The 20,249-nt window shown below is 47.5% G+C and overlaps 1 protein-coding gene across 2 annotated transcripts in view; it reads left to right on the top strand.

Annotated features, from left to right (window-relative positions):
- The window catches only part of agap1 (ArfGAP with GTPase domain, ankyrin repeat and PH domain 1), a 97,248-nt gene that overhangs the window by 6,059 nt on the left and 70,940 nt on the right, over positions 1-20,249 (top strand). The window contains exon 1 of one of the 2 annotated variants that reach the window (XM_041032218.1): positions 16,488-18,521. The exons of the other annotated variant lie outside the window; for it this stretch is intronic. Coding sequence (XP_040888152.1) covers positions 17,282-18,521 — 1,240 coding nt within the window. The 5' untranslated portion in view covers positions 16,488-17,281. Of the gene's footprint in view, positions 1-16,487; positions 18,522-20,249 lie in introns of those variants that run through there. 2 annotated transcript variants of the gene reach the window in all.

Here is a 20,249-nt window from a genome sequence, read left to right as displayed (position 1 = left end):
TGCACAGACAGATTTCTGGGTGCTGATGTCTAATCTGCGTCCTCGCAGACACCCTGCTGAGACTCCACTGTTTGTTTCTTAATCCTTCAGCTCGGTCGGATCCTGTGAGGCTCTTTATGATAAGACACACACACACACTTGTACAGTGGCCCCTCCCCCACAGCGTCCAAACCAGAATGAGTCCAGCACGTGTGTGATGCCTGTCAACAGTGATTGATGAACGTCATTGTTACTGAGTCGGTTTGAGCTTTAACATTAACCAGCAGCGGTTTTGCTTATTGATTAATCGTTGAAGTCTTTGATCGGAATAAGTGTCAGGCAGGTTCTTCTGGTTCCAGTGTCTCACTTTGGACGTTGTGGCATTTATAGACATGGAGCTTTGTAAAACCCGAACAGAAAACGTGATGATTGATGAACGATGGAGGGGATACCTGCTATAAATCTGTGATGGGCCCGTATCAGTCAGACTCTCTCTGCTTCCCTTCTTCTTCTCCTCATTCTCAGAAACACTTTTAATGGGTCATTGTGTCTGAATAATGCAGAGCTCCAGGCTTTGCTGCTAAATTTGGTTTGGCATCTCGCTGCTGATTGGCTGATGTCTGTCTCCCGGTGTCTGTCGTTTCTCCTGTCATCCCTTCATTCTCTTACAGTCTGTCCAATTTGGACCATTGCGTCTTAATGTTTTCGCGTCAAACTGCTTCGCTTCCTTCTGCACTTCACGGTTTGAGGTCACAGTTCGCAGTGAGTCGTGACTCGATGGGTTTGGGACTGAAATCAGAGGCTCACGTCCCAGATGGAGAAATTCTCAGTGTTTAGAAATAAAACAAACTCATGAATGTATCCCTGCTCTGCTGCTTTCATCTCTGCCTGCAGAGCTGCATAAAACTGATCCTGACAGTTTAACACAAACCCACACATCTCTCTGCTGATGAGTTAATAAGAGTGTTCAGAAATTTGCATGTGTTGGATTGACGTCGTGGACACAGTGTCATTGTCTTGAAGCCTTAAATTATTCTCCTTGTGAGCTTGTGTGCGTCGCCACATATCAAAAAATCAGACTTATTGGATGACACACTCCATCCAGGAGCTGTGTCACGCAGCATCTGTGCACCTCTCACCTGCTCTGGCTCAGGTTTTCCCGACGGCTGCTGCTGTTTCCCACCTTTCCTGCCGCTGTGACAGAAATGTGACGCCTCTGTCCACAGAGGTTTTACCTGTCCGTCCGGTTCCTTCAGAGCAGAGCTGGACGGCTTTGTTTCCTCCCCGAGGAGACAGACTGATGAGGAACAGAGCTGACAGCTGAGGTCAAGCTGCTCCGCTCAGGCCTCCACCTGCCTGATGTCACTGCAAGGAGCAGCTCTCCTCCTCTAACCTGCCATGGCCGTGTGAGAGAAGTTAGAGATCAGAAAGCAGGAAGCTGTCGCCGGTGTTCGTCTCCTGTCTCCATCACGTCTTTACACTGTCTCCTGATCTGATTTCATCAGTTTACACCGTGAACACTTTGATTTATCCTGTCAGAGTTTTCTGAGCACACACTGTCAGGACCACTAATCTGTAGACATGCAGTGCTTTGTAATGTCAGTTATTAGTCATTTAATAGCTTTAGTTTGTACAGGTGAGTGGGTGAGTGGGTGAGTGGGTGAAATGAAGAAGCCGTTCCCCTCCGCCTTCAGACGACGTGTAGCTTTTAAAGACGTCAGATTGGACTCTGTCAAACTGCAGTGACCGTTTCTCACTTTAACTTGACAGATAAATCAAATGTCCCCTGGTGGGTTACTCTGCTCAGTCTCAGTGTGGACAGTGTCAGTCTCTAAATCACATTCTGTTTCAGGTAGAGAACCACAAGTCTGTTCTCTGTTCCTTTTCACGGCAGACAGACAGGCAGACAGACTCATCACAGCCTCAGACCGATTCGCTGTACGTACTCCTGAGGCTGAGACTGAAACCACGTAAACATGTCGTTGTATATCACCAAACCTTTTATCAATAAAAAGAAATTCCTCAAGACTAAATGCTGAGCAACTGTAGTTCCACACGTGTGTTTCAGTGTTAATACTGTTATGATGACACAGTGTTTTCAGGGAGTCTGATCTGTAAAAGTGGAGACAGGAACCAGAGAAACACCAGCTGTGAGAGAGGAAGTCCTTCGACCTGTTAGCAGGCGTCTGTATAGACCCAGACTGAGTCAGAGTCCTGCTGTGGACGACAGGGAGGGGGAAACGATGCACGGCTAAAGATCAGTCACATGTCAGAAAGGTCTGCTGAAATACTCACGTTTGAGAAGCTGAGACAAGCAAAGGTTTGAAACTGCTGTGTGAAAAATTTACCAAAACCAGTTAGTTTTCTGTCAGTCGATGAATCAGATTGCTTCAGATAAATTGCTTCAGCTGTAAATTCAGTTGTTCCCATCAGATGTTCCTGACCTTCCCAGCAGTGAATGTACTGACCTGGGGCTGACCTGTGTGGATGGCTTTCTTTGTACTTAAAGGAGCGTGAACATGAACACGATTTATTTTTCTATTCGTCCATGATCCGGAAGCAGAGACTTGGATCCGTGTCAGGGTCTCAGCAGCTGTGGTGTCCAGCTGCAGCAGGCCTCTTCCCTTTGCCCCCGCTCTCTTTACTATGGAGGGAAGCTCCAGACACTGACCTGACCAAAACAATAGCCGAGCCCAGTCCAACGCGGATCTCATGCAGGTATAAAAATAGGCCGCTGGCTCACTGGCTTCCTGCGCGTTCCTTAACAATGCTCTCACATTTTAATGTGTTGTTGGCATGTAGCAGAGTGGGACTTTGAAACGAGACTTCTCAGATTATAAAGGACCAACAGTGGTGGACATAAAAGACGGGGACAGGACAAAACAAACACAAAGCTCATGAAATGCAGAGGAGATTTTGTTACTGAGGATGAGAACAGATCAGATCGGGTGGAGGAGGAAGATGTGGGTGAGGGGTTACGACTGTCCATCTCTTCCCAACTCCCCAGGGTGGCTGATGTCACTTCCTGCCCCATTGATCATTTCTTGTTAGGCGTGGATCTCGTGGTGGTCTCAGAGGACGGAGGCAGACCCGGCTGCTGAGGCTGAAGGACAGTGTTGGTGTGATCGTCTGGTTTCTGTGAGCTCCGTTTGTCCTGTATGTTTCTGAGGCATACAGCAGATGCTGGGGAGCCCCTCAGGGCCTCGCCTTGTTCCCCGATAAATGATTTATCGCCTAATTAATTTGACTCCACAATCACCACCACCAGCTAGCCTAATTAGCCCAGCTCCCTGTCTCCGTGAATACCTCGTGTCTATAAACCAGAACCTGAATTCTGGAGAACGGACGCTGAGTGTTTCCATGAGTCAGAGCAGACTGGGATCCCCAAACATATACACCAGTTCACCTGTTACCTTTCAGCACCAGCACCACCCCCAGAGGCAGAGTAATTACCCAAGACAGACAGAAAGCAAAACTATAATGATGGAGAGATGATTTTACAAATATGAATTATGTTCCCAATTTATTGATTAAGTCAGCGTGTCCTTCAGCAGCCACGGTGGCCTCAGAGGGCCATAAACCCTACAGACAGCACGGCCACCACAGAAAGTGGTTTTATAGGGTCAACACTGTGGCACTGTTGTCCATCTGTCCTTCCTACAGAAAGTCAATCCTCTCCTCAGTGTCTTCAGAGGAGTCTGTCTTTGTACCAGGTCACCATCTGGCAGGAGGATGCTCTGTCCTCTTTTTGTTGTTGCGTGTCAGCTACACTTCCTGCTGTGGATGACACAGCACGACTCACTGTCTGCATTTACAGGGACAGGGACATTTACAGGGACAAAACCGACAGTCAGCTTTGGGTTATATGATATGTTTCAGTTTGCATCAGACTGGATGAAGCTGGACAATCTGCCGTCGACACTTTAACAAAGAGTGTGACTGCTGTTCCTCCCTGCCACCCTGACAACATCCTGTCGCCCCCGTGACGGCCAACATTCAACCTGCTGATGGAGCTCTGCAGCTGACCTCTGACCTCCCTGTGCTGGGGGCTAAGCAAACCTCCTGACAGGGATCAATAACAGTCCCATCAGGACACTGTTCCAGTATTTATGACTTCACTTAGTCATTACATGTTTTTTCACTCCTTTTCATCATTTATTGATTAGTCAGGTCAACAGAAGATGATAAACAAGAATTTTAATTAGAATTGAAGTCATTTATGGAGCAAAACATTCTGTGGTTTCATCTTTAAGTGTGAAACACTGAGCTTTCTATGGAAGAGCAGCGTCCTCCGCTTGTTTTCTCCCAAATCTGTCCAAACACATCATGATGAACTACTAGTGTGTAAAAATAAATGAGATAAGGATGTAAAAGTGTCTGCAGTGATTCGATGCCTGCTTCGAGCTGCACAGTATCACGCTCAGGGACAGCGTGTCCACCGGCCGGCCGCATAAATCGCTTCATTTTAAGTAAGGGATTATTAATCTGCCTCAGCTGTAGCTGGAGCGAAGCGCTGACCCCCGCAGGATCGGAGGGCCCCGGTTTTTGGCAGGCGGACAGGGCCCCTGGCACAGGAACACCGTTAATGCTGTAAGCTGTTTGGACTACACACTCAATTAAACACACACACACACACACACATCTTTCCAATGCATCCATTCACAGACGCGTGGATAGATGCAGGTTTATGAACAGGTTCTGTTTAATGTATTTAATGAAAGTGCAGTGTGATCGTTCTCTCTCAGAGTCACTGACTCATCAGAGGCAGGAAAATGTTTGTAAAGCAGTGATCACATGATCAGGAGCTGGAACCAGAGAATTTCACTCATAATCATCTGCAGTGTTGTCGATTCATTCTCTGTCACTTGATTAATCAGTTAATTTTTCAGCACTCACCTCCTCGCTGTTTGTATTTCCATCTGTTTTACACACTTGTGGAAGAGCCGCAGGTGTGTGTGTGTGTGTGTGTGTGTGTGTGTGTGTGTGTGTTGCCATGGCTCGGGGTCAGGCTGCAGGATAATTAAGCCCAGAGGAAGTGCTCTGGCTGTGGAAGCAGTAGCTCGGTACCATCTGCCTCCTGCAGGCTGCTCTCATGTCCAATCAGACAGGTCAAACACAAAGATCCTCTGCGTTTGACAAGATGAATCACTCGGCGCTGGCAGAGCTGACACACCTCCCTGTCTGTGGCATGTGTGTAAAATGTCACACACATGAATCTTGTATGTAGATTTTTCTCCCGGGCAGCAGAGGAGAACATCTGTGCTGATCATCATGTAAAATGTTGGGACTGATCACTTTTCCCCAGCTGAAGGTTTTGAGAGAGAAAGTGTGAGTCATCCCTGAGAGCATCAGAGCTGCGGGGCGATCGAGCCTGCATGATTTAATGAGCCCAGAGAGAGAGAGAGTCTTTGTGTTCTTTCCTTCACACAATCACACATCAGACCACTGTGCACTCATCTGTCCTCTCCTCTTCTTGTCTCCTCTCCTCTCCTCGTTTCCTCTCCTCGTTTCCTCTCCTCTCTTTTCATCCCACTCCTGGGTGATTTTATGATGACTCACCCTAAAAGCATCACTGTGTGTGTCTGTCAGTGTTTTGTGGATTTGCAGTATTTCAGCAGAAGCTCCCACTGTGTTCGATTTTCTCTCCATGTTTCTACAGACTCTTTACAGAAGAGATGAATTCTGAAAATAGATCATTTATCTCCACCATTTCATGTCAGGTACCAGTTTCAAATTTTGTAAAATGTTTGAATACAACCGTTTTGCCATTCAGTTCAATGCTCGCAGAGATTTTTGTAGCGACACCTCGCGGCCAGTACAGGACATGGCATTGGTGGCATTCAAACAGCTCTTACCTAAAATGCTAAGAAATGTAAATGGAGTTTGGGGACAGATGGATGAAAGTTTCCTGGTGCCTTCGTCACGCTGGGGGGTTTATATCCAAACTGAGCTGAGCTGTTTTGTTGTGTTGGAGCTGGAATGGACAGAGGAGAAAATAGCTGGTATGAAGAGAGAGATGATGATGGTGGCGGATGAGAGGATGATGGAGGAGGAGGAGGAGGAGGAGGAGGAGGAGAAGGATTAGAACTGATTTAGGGACAAGTGGAGGGAAAGAGGAGGGAAGGAAGGGAAGCAAGAGAAAGGATTTGAAAAGACAAGGTCAGAGGAAGCAAGGAAAGGAGAGGAAAGTTGATCCCTGCAGCCACGCCTCCATCAACAGAGCATTGTGGGAGAAAAATAAGGCCTCTGTGAAATGTAATGTGTGGGAAGCACCAAATTCCTCCAGAAGTCAAGAGGGAAAACAGTTGAGAGGAGACCAGTGACCAACAACCAGACCGACGGTCCACTTCATCTGCTGAAACTCAGTGCAACATGTGCTCATCATGAAATAATTCAGATTCCCTAAATTATAACTGTAGGTTTGTGATACTATCAACACCACCAACCCATCACAGGCTCGCTTTGTTGACACAAAGATCCCAAAATAAACCTTTCAGTCGCATTTTGAGACCCTTTTTAAACAGTGCTTCCAGGATGAATGACAGGAGATGTGTTTTCTAAAAACTGGAGCCCAAATGAAACGTAAACAACAAGACGAACACAAGTCGGAGCTGGAGCCCTGTGGCACAGAGCTGTCTTAGATTTAGGACATGTAATCAATACTGAGACATAAAACCAGTTCAGATTTATTACTGTATGTACAACACATAGCAGGGAGGTCAGAGGTCGGGCCCAAGGTCGGGTTCACACCACCCTGAGAACAAAGGAAACAGATTTATGTCTTCAGAAGACGGTGTTTAAAAAGAGACAGTAAATGTCCTGTTTGGTATTGGACCCACTCTGGGTGCAGTGCTGTCCCACTGTGTTGATCACAGAGAGGATTCACGGCTTGCTGAGACTTGGTGCTCTGTGTGTGTGTGTGTGTGTGTGTGTGTGTGTGTGTGTGTGTGTGTGTATGTGTGTGTGTGTGTGTGTCAGTGATATATCTTCCTTCCAAGGACACACACTCTTCCCAGAGATGAAGTCTCTGCAGCAGGGTGGATATATTTCATTGCTGAATGATTTTACATTGCAGTGTTTGGTTGGTGAGGGTGGTGCGTCTCAGTGCTCAGTGTGCCCTCACTTCCATCAAATAAAGGTAAAAACCAAGTGAATGGATAAAGGTGTAGTTCTAATGTGGGTCTGAACATGAACCTTCATTGTGAAATAAGCAGAACAAGTGAGTGACAGACACACATTTACATAGCAGCTGCAGTATTCTGACAGTGTTTTCAGAGGTCAGGTCACATGACCCGATTGACACCTGAACACAGGTGACTGTACGTTTTATAGCTGTAGCTCATGAGCTCTACACTTATCGTAATTCATGTGAGGTTGGGGCTGAGGCAGGGGAGTAAGTATGTCTACAGCTGTGTGTGTGTGTGTGTGTGTGTGTTTATCTCAGGGACTGTTTTAATGTGTGTGCTCCTGCTGCGTCTGAGTGTGTTTGGCTTACGGCTGTTACTGTGGTTCTGTATCTGTCTCCCTGCATTTGCATTTATTCCTGTGGGCTCCTGTGTGTGCGTGTGTGTGTGTGTGTGTGTGTGTGTGTGTGTGAGCATGTGTGTGTGTGTGTGTGTGTTGTATACATCGATCTGCTTGGCTGTGTTCTCTTCTCAGTCACATATGATTCACTCGCAGCAGAACAAGCCTCATCCTGCTCCTGCTCTTTACAGCTGAACTTCAGGTTTAACACTGATTTTTCTTTGTACTATAACTGGTTCTGTTGTCGTCTCAATTTGTGCAAAATCCAGTTCAAAACCTCCATTGGAAAGTTGCCTTTTTAACACAGGCAGCGGCCTCATCCTGTTTGGATTGTGCTGTTGAAGGCAGTGAATCACAGAAGTGTCTTCTTATTTGATGTGTGTGTTTAACGAGATGTGTCAGGGTCTCAAACCCTTTCACCATCTGTGAGTCCACAGTCTGTCCCCACATTTGACACACGCACCTTATTAAAGATTAACCACACAGTGAAATCTGACCCAGTAAATCACAGTGTACAGTCGTTCTGCAGGCACCAGCGCCCTCTGCAGGTGAGAGCAGGGAAACTGAAGTGAATAGGACGTGTTTGCTGCTCCTGGTGTTGGATTTAAAACTTGTCTCAGTAAGTTAAGTTTCTTAGATTGGTTTTTGTGGTTGTTGCCGTTTTACATTTCCTTTCATTAATTTCTAAATGATTCTCATTCTGCGGCGTGTTTGTGTTTCCTGTCTGATGTTTGTAACTCACGTTAAAATGAGATGCTTCAGCTCAGTGAGGCTCAGGTTAGATAAACCTCTCCTCTCCTCTCTGCTGAGAGTGATTTATCGTTTTTAAGTAAAGATAAACGATCTGAAAACACATTTAAAGACAGATCAGAGCCTTGGAGTCTGAGTTGGTGAGTATCAGCTTTTATCATGTCAGCGGCGCCCTCTGCTGGTAGAATGAAGCCATGGCGTGTCCTCTCCTTTCACAGCAGATTTCAGGCTCTGTCTTCACCGCTGAATATTTGGGCTGTTTTGGGGTCACAGTTGTCAGCTTCAATGTTCCTCCTCTTCGCTCACGGCTTTTGTTGTCCGGGAGGTTCGTGGCTGAATGATGATCACAGGCGTTTGTAAAAGGGCAGGCCTTCATTTAGAACGTGGAGCGCTGACTGAGCGTGTCTGATTTCTGTTTTTAAGATCACCTGAAAACAGCACAGATCTCCACAGATCACACGTTATTTCACACACACACACACACACACACACACACACACACACACACACACACACACACACTTTGTTTTGTTTTGTTTAGGAGGGAATTCTGAGTTTCCATGGGGCAGTGTTTTGAAGGATATCAGTAATAAATTCAGTACATTCCATTAAAATGAGTAAACTTAACTTTAACTTTTTATTTATTTAGATTTCCTTGATTTTAATTTTCACCGTTTTTCTGTTTTACTTTATTGTATTTTTGGCAGAATGGGGCAGACTGTAGAGTTTTTCACACCCACAGGAAATAAACTGCTAATAAAAGCTGACGCCTGCCCTCTGATCTCTGTTGTACGTGGAGTTAATAGTCAGTGAACTTGTTTTCTGTTGATCAGTTCGATCAGACCTGCTCTGTGGAGCCTGATGTGCAGTTCTGATGCTCCCCAGCAGGAGGCAGCAGTGAGCTGTGGTGTTTTCAGTATGGGAAGAATGCTGGGAATTTTCTCTGTGTGTGTGTGTGTGTGGGTGGTTGTGTGCGGCCAGTGTGTTGATGTGGTGGCTGATTTGATCCTGAGAGCTGAGAAAACAAGATTCACACTGTTCATGTTTGAGGAACTGAATAAATCTGCTCTTGCGCTCTGGTCTTTTTAATGATGTGAATATTTTAGTTTCTTCTCCACCATCTTTTCTGAAAAGGTTTAATCAGACAGAAGCCTTGAGATCAGCTGCTGAAGTGCCTTTGGGCTGTGCAGCGGTGGGCGCGGTGGGCGTGGGGAGGGCGGTGAGGGGCTTGCGTGCTCCGTCAGGTTCCTGTGGATGAATTACAGAGTTCAGGCAGGAGCAGAAGTAGGTCACACACAACACAGCGACTCACATTACTAATACATGTTCAGCACATCGATGTCACTGCTTCACTGTGGGGCTGTGATGTGTTGGTGTCTCCTGTCGCGCCTCTAACACGGGGTTTTAGTGTGAGCATTGTGGGTAAAAGCGTGATGTAATTTGTTCATTGCTCAGTCGACCTCATGGTGTTAATGTGGATGGATCACAGTTATTAAACTCTGTGATTGGTGGGAATCAGTTAGCTGCCTGTGACCCACACACACACACACACACACACACACACACACACACACACACACACACACACACACACACTTCATAGGCTTTGAATAATTAATGCCTCCTTCTCTTCGTTCTCTAATGATGTCTCCAGGGCATGTGTATACTCCTGTGTGTGTGTGTGTGTGTGTTTGGTATGTACATACATGTGTTGTCATGATGCCCACCCCACACACACACACACACACTTCCTGTGTGACATGTTGCCATCTTGCTTTGTTTTCTCAGATATTCAGAATCACTGATCAGTGACACTAACTTTTTTAAACGTATACGTTTAAATGATAAAGTAACTCTGCACATTTGGGTTGTTATGTGCTGAGGGGGACTTTCCTCATTGGTGTCACAGTTAATCAGTTATATTGTGTGGAGGGCTGATGCTTAGGATCCTTAGATAGCAGGTGAGTGCTCTTTCTCTTCATTCAGTTCTTTCTTTTTCTTTTTTTCTTTTGTATGTTGTTTGTTTGGTCTACTTTTATTTCTTTTTTCTTTGTTTTCTTAGTTATATTAGATTTTAGATTTGAGCCACTGTGGAGCCTGATCTGTTCCCCTGTTGTTTGTTAACAGTTAAAAATCTCTCCACTCATCTTATTTCTATTTTCAGTTTCTCCTCCTCCCTGTGTTTTGGGTTAAATCTGGTGGGGTTTGTCTGTGCTGTTATCGCTCCTCTCCCAGCTGTCCCTCCACACCTCCCCGTCCTCCTTACGCAGCCTTTTTCCCAAAACCTCCTCGTGCTCTGCATTTCCTGGCCCCGGACCAATCAGCTGCCTTGTTTTAACGCAGCGTTACTGCACCCCGTCTGCAGCCGAGCATCTGGTTCCTATTGTAGCCAGGGATTTAAATACAACAGCAGTGTGTGTGTGTGTGTAATTTTTGCATGTAATGTGTGTTAGCTTGTGTGAAGTCCGCACTCTCGTGGGATTTTGGACGTCAGCTGTCTCTTCTCCCTCCTACCTACACGCTTAAAAGTGTAATTGTGTGTGTGCATGTGTTATTGTGATGTTTTAGTCGTTCTCAGAAATTCATGAATTCATAATCAGCTGACTTCCATCTGTGCTGCAGCAGAGATGAGAGAAAATAAAGAAGATAAAGCAGAGTGTTGCTCTGAAATTGCTCCTTTTTTTAATAATTTCATTACAGTTTTAATCAGCATCCAGTGAAACTCTCAATTTAATGTCCAGTTTGATTCACGTCATTTATTTAAAAGTGTGTACAGGGTTTTTTTTTTCCTGCCAAACGTGGAACAAAGGTGTCTTTCCAGAGTTAACCCAGTGATTCTGTGGCGTTCACGTTAAACCACCTGGTGCTTTATAAAGAAAAGCCACAGAGCGCAGCACATACAGGACGATGAATTACATATTAAATCAAAAACGAATAAAGCCACTGCCATTAGCAAAGTGGGGAACATAAGTCGTGGGCAAATTTACAGCAAACAGCAGTAAAGAACCAGATTCTGACCCAGGTCATTTATCTCAGCTGGTAACGATGATTTATGAAACGTTAATGTAGTTTCTCTCTGTTTGAATATACGTGTTTTTATGAGCCTTTTACAGTCAGTGGACTGGTCAGGTATGACTTCTCTTTCTTCATCCCAGCGTCTCATCAGCTGTGGGTTTCCTGTCCATCAGAATGTTTTACTTCCTGTTCAGTTCTGGTGGGAGAGTTTTGGTCGACTGCTGGTTTTGTGCTCAGCATCACATCCCGGTTTAACCCCTCCCATCCCCACACACACACACACACACACACACACACTCAGACCCATCAAGTGCCAAGCCAGCCGTGCAAGCCCCCAACCAGTCACCATGGCAACAGCCCTGAGTCTGGAACACAGGGTGGGGCAGATTTCTCTTCTTTCCTTCTCTCCTTGTTCATTCTCTTCATTTTTACCTCCTCCTGTGTGAACTGTCCGAGCACCTGGCCTCTGCTGCAACACACACACACACACGCACAATTCAAGGTCACCTGTCTGTGTGAGTCTGATCGGTGTGTTCTTATTGTGTTTGTTTCTTGAACACACACACACACACACACTCTCTCTGCTGACAGTGTGACCCTCCTGTTGTTGGGGAAACCTTTGTGGAGCGTCAGAGGCTCGTTGAGTTTCAGATGTGTGATTGTTGCTTCTCCTCTTTTATGTCGTGTGCTCTCTGTTGTTATGAACCTGCTCTCACTGGCTCCTCCTCTCTCTTCTTCTCTCCTCATGTCCTGCTGCCGTTTACCTGTCGACTCGTCACAGGTAAGAACCAGACACCTTCCTCCTCTGGTCTCAATCACCAGACAGGTGTTCTCACATCTGTCAGTGAGAACCTGACCTTGTGGTTGGTTGATTCGTGCTCTCGGTTAATGATGTTCTGAAAAGGGAGAGCCTCTGTGCTTTGGGTAGCTTAGCATTATTCTCCATGTTTCTGGATTCTTGGTTCATGGAGTCTTGTTGTGTGCATACAGATTATTTGTGTGTGTGTGTGTGTGTGTGTGTGTACGTGCCTCGTCCTGCCAGCAGGGGGCCTCCCTCTGCTCCCTCTGCCCCCCCCCCCCCCCCCCCCCCCAACCACCACCATCCCCCTCCCCTTTCTGCTAACTGACCCATTTTCCCCATCTCCGGGGGGGGAGGCTGAGAGTGGGGGGAGTCATGTCTCCTGCCGCTCCTTCACTCTTTGATGCAGAAAAAGAAATCCTGCAGGAGGAAGATGAGGTTGTGTGTGTGTGTGTGTGTGTGTGTGTGTGTTGCCATGTTTTATTAGAGTGCTTACCGCTGGGTGTTTGTTAAACATGACTGTCACATTGGCACCTTGTTTCTGTTTAACCTGTTGTGCAGGGTATATGTGTGTGTGTGTTTAATTTGAATTTTTGAAGCAAAAATATGAAAAAGTTTCTGGTTGTAGTTTCACAGTGAGTTAGTGTGAAATCGCTCAGAATCATTGAGGAACCCACAGCAGGACCAAAGCCTCAGTCCACAGTGGTCTGACCAGTGAATTACCCCACACTCACATAACACCTGCTTCAGTCCTGCTCTTCCATCATAAACGATCCCTCTTTGCTTTGTTCGTACGGAGTCTGAGAAAGATAATCAGCTAATGAACTGATAACTGAAATGCTGTGTGTGTCAGTCACAGTCCTCGCTGGTCATGCAGTATCAGACATGCTTCAGTACTGTCTGCATAACTACTGGCCACGTGCATGCATATTTCATGTGATGGAGATGGAGAGTGCAGACACAGCAGGCGGGTGAACTGTCAGACCTGCAGAGGAGGAGGAGGAGGAGGAGGAGGAGAGAGGTGTGACTGTCAGCAGATAAAGACCACCAGGTCTGCAGGTTAAACACACTCTAATGCAGAAAGAATAAAATGAGTTGATGTTCGTCTGATGTCAGACCGGTTTGTGAAGGTTGTGTGTTTTTCAGAATAATTGTCAGGGGCATCAGATTGTCAGTGTAACAGCAGCCGTGTCCTGTTTATCTGCCCGTCTTTTCATTTTCCCTCTCAGCTGTGAGTCCACCTGCCTGCTGTAGTTGACCCTGGTTAACCTCTCTGGTTTGATCCAGCTGCTCTCAGCATCACAGGAGCTGCTGGAGCTGGTGTATTGGTGTTGGTCCACACTTACTCCTGGGGGGAGTGGGGGGTGTCGAGCTGCAGGCTGCAGGTCCTGATAAGGACCTCGGTGTCTCCAGAGACCTGCGGACAGATTAAAGTCCCGCAGACCTCTGTGCTCGTTCAGTTTGTTTGGTTTTGATTCAGAGTTCCTGCCGAGTTTGCAGCAGCGTTTAGCAGAGAGTTCACTTCCAATCAGAAAGCCTCATACAAAGTGTAACTGTCAGCAGCAGGTATCTGAACCTGACAGTAAGCTGTGGAATTACCTTTCACCTTTTTACACAGCAGCCATGGGTCAGCGTGGTGTTAACCTGAGAATCAGGTTTAAGAACTTTTTTTTTTTTGCAGACCAGATGATTAATCAGTTAATCACAAACATAATTATTAGTTGCAGCCCTAATAATCTGTTAGCAGCAGGGGATAAAGGCTGTTGAGTGTGACTCCGTCCTGTGCTGGGATGATCCGGGCACTCAGGAACGAAGCTGTACATTTTTATTTGACTTCAGCTCGGTCGGGGTTACGCCACAATTACAGCCTGACAGTCCAGAAAAAGAAAAACGAAAGCAAAGGAACAACAGTGGTATGATGCTCTCCTCTCTTAACTTTCTGACAGATTCTGCGCTGCAGAAATTTTTCCTCCGCCACTAATTGATACCTCTGACCAGATCGCGTTACGTTTCATTTTGCCTCGGTGACTTCATCAGTAACTGAAGCTGTTTTTGGTGGACGATCTGTGTCTGATCTGCATCGGAGCGTCTCGATCAATAGAAACACACGTTGGCAACAGCAGCATCGACCTTCCTGACACAGAGACTGAAAGTAGGACAGAGCTGGTGTTTATTCATCTGCTCAGAATCAGGTAGCAGCAAAGATTCATTATCCTTATAAACACCAGTTTTAACTGGTCTGGAGATCTCTTTGCTTTTTATCACCATCGTCTCAGTGTCCTTGAGCAAGGCACTGAACGTGGACCTGCCTGCTCTTTGAGACTGCTGTGGATATGAGCGTTGACTCAGTCCAAAAATGTGGTTTTCTATCGTCAGAGTCAGAGGAAGCAACATGGCGGCCTCTTCACTGACAATCTTCAGTAGCTTCGACATCACACGTGCTATCACACGACTGTGAGTCCGAGCATCCAGTCGACGACCTGGATTGGATGAAAAGATCGGGGGGTGTGTTTGATGTTGCGGCGGTGCAGCAGGCGTTGGCGTGTAATTTACCATCTCCATGTGGAGTTTGCTTCAACCTCCCCCGACACATTTCCCATCCCATATCACCGTGTGATGTTTCCTGTCTCATCTCTGCACACATTCCCCAAATCACCACACACACACACGCAGCGCTTTGCTTTTCTGCCCAGCTGTGTTTTCACAAATGCACACGCGGCAGCGTCACACACACCGTCGTCAGGTGGAGCTCTTTTGAAGGTGCGTTTGATGTTTGGTGTTGCACATCAAGAAATGACACCGAGGCAGAAAGACGGGGGAGAGGAGACAGACAAACTGAATGTACAGAGGAAAATATGACAGGTGTGTGTCGCTGCTTCTGTACACATGCAAACATATCCTCTGTGTGTGTGTGTGTGTGTGTGTGTGTGTGTGACAGAAAACGTGGTGAGGTGAAAGGAGAAAGTTGCCCACGGCTGCTTCTCTAATCTTGATTAATCCCAGTAATAATCCACAAGGCATCAGAGGCAAAGTTTTGGTGGGGGTGGAGGTGGAGAGGGGAGGAGTAAATCCCTCCACCCAGAGATGAAGGGAGACACTTCAGAGATAGGATGAAAGAAAGAGCTGGGAAAACGAGTCTCCAGGATTCTGTTTAAATTTAGCAGCTGATCAAAGAGATGCAGGTCACGTCACAGCAGCCTGAGAAGTCTGTGTCTTACATCGGCCTGATGTTGTAAAGATGCAGCAGTGACGGAGCTGCACGCTGTCTTCTGTCCTCATGCCGAAGTGTCCATGAGCAAGTCACAGAACTGTGCAGAAAAATGTGACTTTGGACAAACGTTTCCTGAGGAGACAAACTTACTAAAACCTAAAGCCAAGTGAATGTGTGTGTTTGTATGTGTGTGTCTGCACATACATGTAGCTTTAACCCACACGGGTCTCTGCACCAGGCGGTGCCGCTGCTCGGTGTCATGCTGCTGGCATGTCCACCTCTGTGCTGCCTCAGATATGAAATCACTGCTGCCTGTGTAGGAGCCATGGCTGCCCGGGGAGGCTTTAAAGAGCTTGACAGACAGAGGAGGAGGAGGAGGCTCCACCTCCATCATACTAACCTCTGCAGACTGTAAAACATGAGCTGGAGCTCCTCTGGATGTTGTTGATGTGGACCTGGAGGTGTCCTGCTGACCTATATATAGGTAATCGAATAGTCTGATTGATTAGTACACAGAAAATCAATCAGGAACATTCACAACAATCCATTAAGTCATTTTTTGAAGGACAAACATCTGAAAGTGATTCGAGCTTCTGATGTTTGAATGTTTGTTGGTCCTCTGACAGCAGAGTGAACCTCTGTGGGTTCTGAATGCCTGATGTGTTAGAGGAGGTGAACAGGACATTAACACACAGACGAGACAGGCTGTAAAGTTGTTGTCATTTTGTCCAACTAAGGAAGCAGCTTCCTGAATCACCAGCATCCGTGTCAGTGTCTGAGTAGATGGAGGGGAAGTACACTCTCTGCACTGCTGTCTGCTGCTGTCCTCCCTGTGTGTCCCACACATGAAAACACTGTGCTCTTCACAGAACTGTTTTTATCTGAGGGTTGTGTTTTACATTCACATGCTGCTGCAGTATAACCTGATGATGTTATTGCTCCTGTTACAGGTGCAGAATTACAGGTTCTACACTGTGTGATTTTAAATGGCACGTGGTAAATAAAGCATTAAGGTGGATGGGTAAATGAAAACGGACCCATGTGCGTTTATCCAGGTGGATTTTTCTGTTCACGGAGTACGTTGTAAGATCCAGGTCCGGTCACTGCACGGACTCCGCTCCGTGTTTTCGCGTCCTCCCTTTGCTGCTGTGGACGGTCGGTGTCGGTGTGTGGAGCGGAGTGTGGTCGGAGTGCAGGCGGAGCGGAGAGCACCGGCGGAGGGAATGGGACCGTGGCTGCTGCGCCTTGTGTCGCTGTCAGGGGGGTTAAAGCCAGAGTCATCGGAGCCGAGGAGGGGAGGGCAGGTCCGGGTCCTCCGCTCTAAACCCAGCTGCATTTAAATCACAATTGAAGGCGGTTTGAGGTGAAAGAGGCTCGGCAGGCTGCTCTGCGCTGCGCTGCGGGGGATGTGCGCACACAATGGGAGACGACGCTCTGGCACTGTCCGGGACGCGGCTCTAGAATAATATTTACCCCTCGGTTTTGTTGGTAATGGAGACGCGGATACCGGAGCAGGATCCAGAGCTGTCAGCGGGACTCACAGCGGAGGATTCCCGGAGGTAAGGGCTTCCTCTGTCCGGGCAGGAAAGTGTTTTTACATGCCGGGGGTGGCCTCAGTGTTCCGGACAGAGCGCTGCTGTGAGCCCGGAGAGAGGAGCGGAGGACGCGCCTGCTCTGCCTGTTCGTTGCATTTGTTGCCAGTTTAAATTCCGCCGGGATGAACGCGGAATGTATTTCCTGCGTCAAAGTCCGCGCTGTTTGCACATCTGGATGAGGGAAAAGTCGCTTTCTTTTTACTGGTGAGGGTGAAGCCGTTTTACCGTTGGTGGAGAAACATTTGAAGTGAATTTACCCTGCCTGTGTTGGATCTTTGATAAGATAAGATATACAAATATTATAGAAGACCTTGGTTTTCAGGAAAGCATCACTTTAAGCTGCAGTAAGGCCACATCCAGGTTTGTGATCGGTGCAGACACACGTTAAAGGAGAGCTTTTCATCAGGGATGTACCTTCTGGACAGTAACTGCACTGAAAGGATGGAGAGGGGCACGCCTCAGAGGAAAACTGTGTACCGGATCTCCCTCACCTTGGTGAAGAGGGAGAGTTTGGACGAGGAGGGTGGCGGGTCGGGCCCCCGGCGAGCGGAGAACCCCAAGGTGAGCGCTTTCAGGCGGGAGAGCTCGGTGGAGATCCAGCGCAGCGGCCTGCTGGAGCAGCTGGAGGAGGTGGAGGACGAGTCAGAAGACTTCTCATCATCACACAGCTACATGAGGAACTTCAGGACGTTCAGCACTGGACAGCTGGAGCTGGGGAGGCTGAAAATATCCAGGAAACATCACTTACAGAAAGAGCTGAAGGAAAAGGCCACCAGCCCGTTAGCAGAACATGGCAAGGAAGCCCCGGAGAGCACTTCACCACAGAGTCAGGAGGACGCTCAGAGGGAGAGCAGGCAGCAGGAAGCCGAGGATTCAGACACACTTAAAAAGGAGATTTGCACTGAAACTCCACAAACAGACGCTCCTGTGGAGAGCAGCAGTGTTGATAAGAAGAAGAGACTCCTGAAAGCAAAGAGCATGGAGGAGAGGAGCTCGGACCTTCCTCTGAACGGTGATGGGAAGATGTCTCACTCCAACAGTAACGGGAAAGCAGCCAAAGTTTCCTCCCCTGAGACCCCTCCTCTGAAGCGGCCGCCTGGCCTGCTGCGTCGCAGCTTCAGCTTCAGGCACTGGACGGGCAGCGAGCTGCTGCGACTGCGGGCGCTTTCCAAAGACAAACACCACAGCAGCTCCGGCTGCATCGGCCGCGACACCGGGCCGGATGGTGGCAACAAGGATGCAGAGACTGCTGCTGTGCTCCCGGCTTCCTGCCACAGCGACCTCACCAGGGAGAAGAGCAGGACTCTGGAGGTCGGAGCCGTCCTGAAGAAGACGGACTCCATGTCTGAGCTGAGCCGCTGGGAGAGAGCACGTGGCGGCAAGAACCGGACTCTGGACAACAGTGACCTGCTGCGGCTGGCGGCCGAGAAGGACGGATCAGGAGTGGGTTTCCTGCTGCGGGGAGGGGGAGGTCGCTCCAGTGAGAGGCGTCTGGTTCGCTTCTTCAGCGGGATCTTCTCCAGGAGAGATGGGGCGTCCACCTCGACACCGGTGGGAAGTCCCAGCACCAACCGATCCCTCCGCCGGAGCAGGAGGACGGCGCTATCACAGTCCAGCACGGAGAGCATGAACGGAGGAAGCACCGACGGTAAAAACACACACTGTGTCTGTTGATTCTGTCATGTGACTGGTAGATTGAATGGGGTTTTTTTTGGAATCATTTGAACCACTGGTGTCCAACTTTCTTTGACCTTGTGTCCACTTGTGGCCTCATCATGACAGGTTATGGCTTTACTTAGATTTTTGTTTCTCAGGCAGTTTCAATTTCAAGAAGAGACCTGAAGAAGAGAAAATGTCGAGACAAAGTCAGGAAAAATCTGTGCAGCAGGAAACTATGTTTTTTCTCTTCCTTTTAATTATCTTTGGCCCTGTCACATGTAACTTGGGGTCCTTTTTTGGGGCCCTGAACCACAGGCTGGGGCCCACCAGCTTAAAGTCTCATGTTTCTTTTATTCTTCAAACACTGAGGCAGAACCATAATGTGAGTTTCAAGTGGATAGATTCACAAAGAGTGTGTGTTTGTCAAGGCTATAACAGCAGGGGAGGAAGGATCTGTGTGTGTGTGTGTGTGTGTGTGTGTGTGTGTGTGTTTTGGACAGCAGGGTGATGTTTGGTTGTGTCAGCGGCGACCAGTCGCTGCTGTTTGTCTTTCATTAGCCTGAGCTCTCTTCAGTTTTCAGTCTCGGTTTTTTCTCCTTCGGTGATAAAACCCTGCAGCAAACAGATTTTAAATCATAAGTAAATGAAACAACGAGACTGAAGTGACTCGTTTATGCGAGCGAGATGAAAATATCTCCCCTCAGGAGTTATAAAACCCTCTCACCATGACACTAAAGAGATAATCAAAGACAAACAAGAGATGGTTTTTTTCCAGTAGAAACAAGAAGCATAACACCCAGAAACAGACAAGCGAGCAGGGAAAACAGGTTTAAAATAGCAGAGAGGGGAAAAAGTCAGAGGGGAAGTGGCAGCAGGGAGCAGATCTGGACTCTGAGCCTGGAGATCAGGACGTGTTTTCTCTGCTATGGTCATAAAAAAAAACAAGGTACCAAACGTCTGGTCATGTGGGAGCAGCCAGGGCAGCTTCAGTGAGGCTTTGACAGCTTGACAATACCAGTGCATGCTTTTTATCTGCACCACACACACACACACACGCACACACGCACACACACGCACACACACACACACACACACGCACACGCACACATATATTTACACCAACGCAAACAACACACCCTGTCAGCATCCTCTTTCCGTTGAGATGGGACGAATGGAAAACATGACATGAGAGGAAGTGGATTTGTTCAGAACTGCTCAGTCAGACAGACAGTCAGACAGACAGTCAGACAGACAGTCAGACAGACAGTCAGACAGACAGAGAGACAGTCAGACAGACAGAGAGACAGTCAGAGAGACAGACAGGCAGACAGACAGAGAGACAGATGTATGTCTTCCTGTCCACTCCTTCACTGGTTCTCTACTGGTCTCCCTCCAGATGTTGGATCTTCCAGCTGCAGCAGCAGGAGTTTCACATGTTGACACCTCTGCAGCTGAGTCAGGGCTGTGTGTGTGTGTGTGTGTGTGTGTGTGTGTGTGTGTGTGTGTGTGTGTGTGTGTGTGTGTGTGTGTGTGTCCTGTTTAAAGGCTGAATGAGTTACTGCCAGCTCCACAGTACAAACTCTCCCTGACCTGAAACAGAGACGACATGTAGGACTGAGTGTCTTTGGGAGTTTATGTCACACTCCAGTCGAGGCTCTGAACTGGTTTTGGTCTCACTCTTTAACTGGACTGTTTGTTAAATGTATTGTAAATATGA

The sequence above is a fragment of the Toxotes jaculatrix genome, chromosome 24 (assembly GCF_017976425.1).
Source record: "Toxotes jaculatrix isolate fToxJac2 chromosome 24, fToxJac2.pri, whole genome shotgun sequence".
Taxonomy (NCBI): Eukaryota; Metazoa; Chordata; class Actinopteri; family Toxotidae; genus Toxotes; species Toxotes jaculatrix.
The sequence above is the reverse complement of the archived record's forward strand: the minus strand, read 5'-3'. Positions and strand labels throughout refer to the sequence as shown.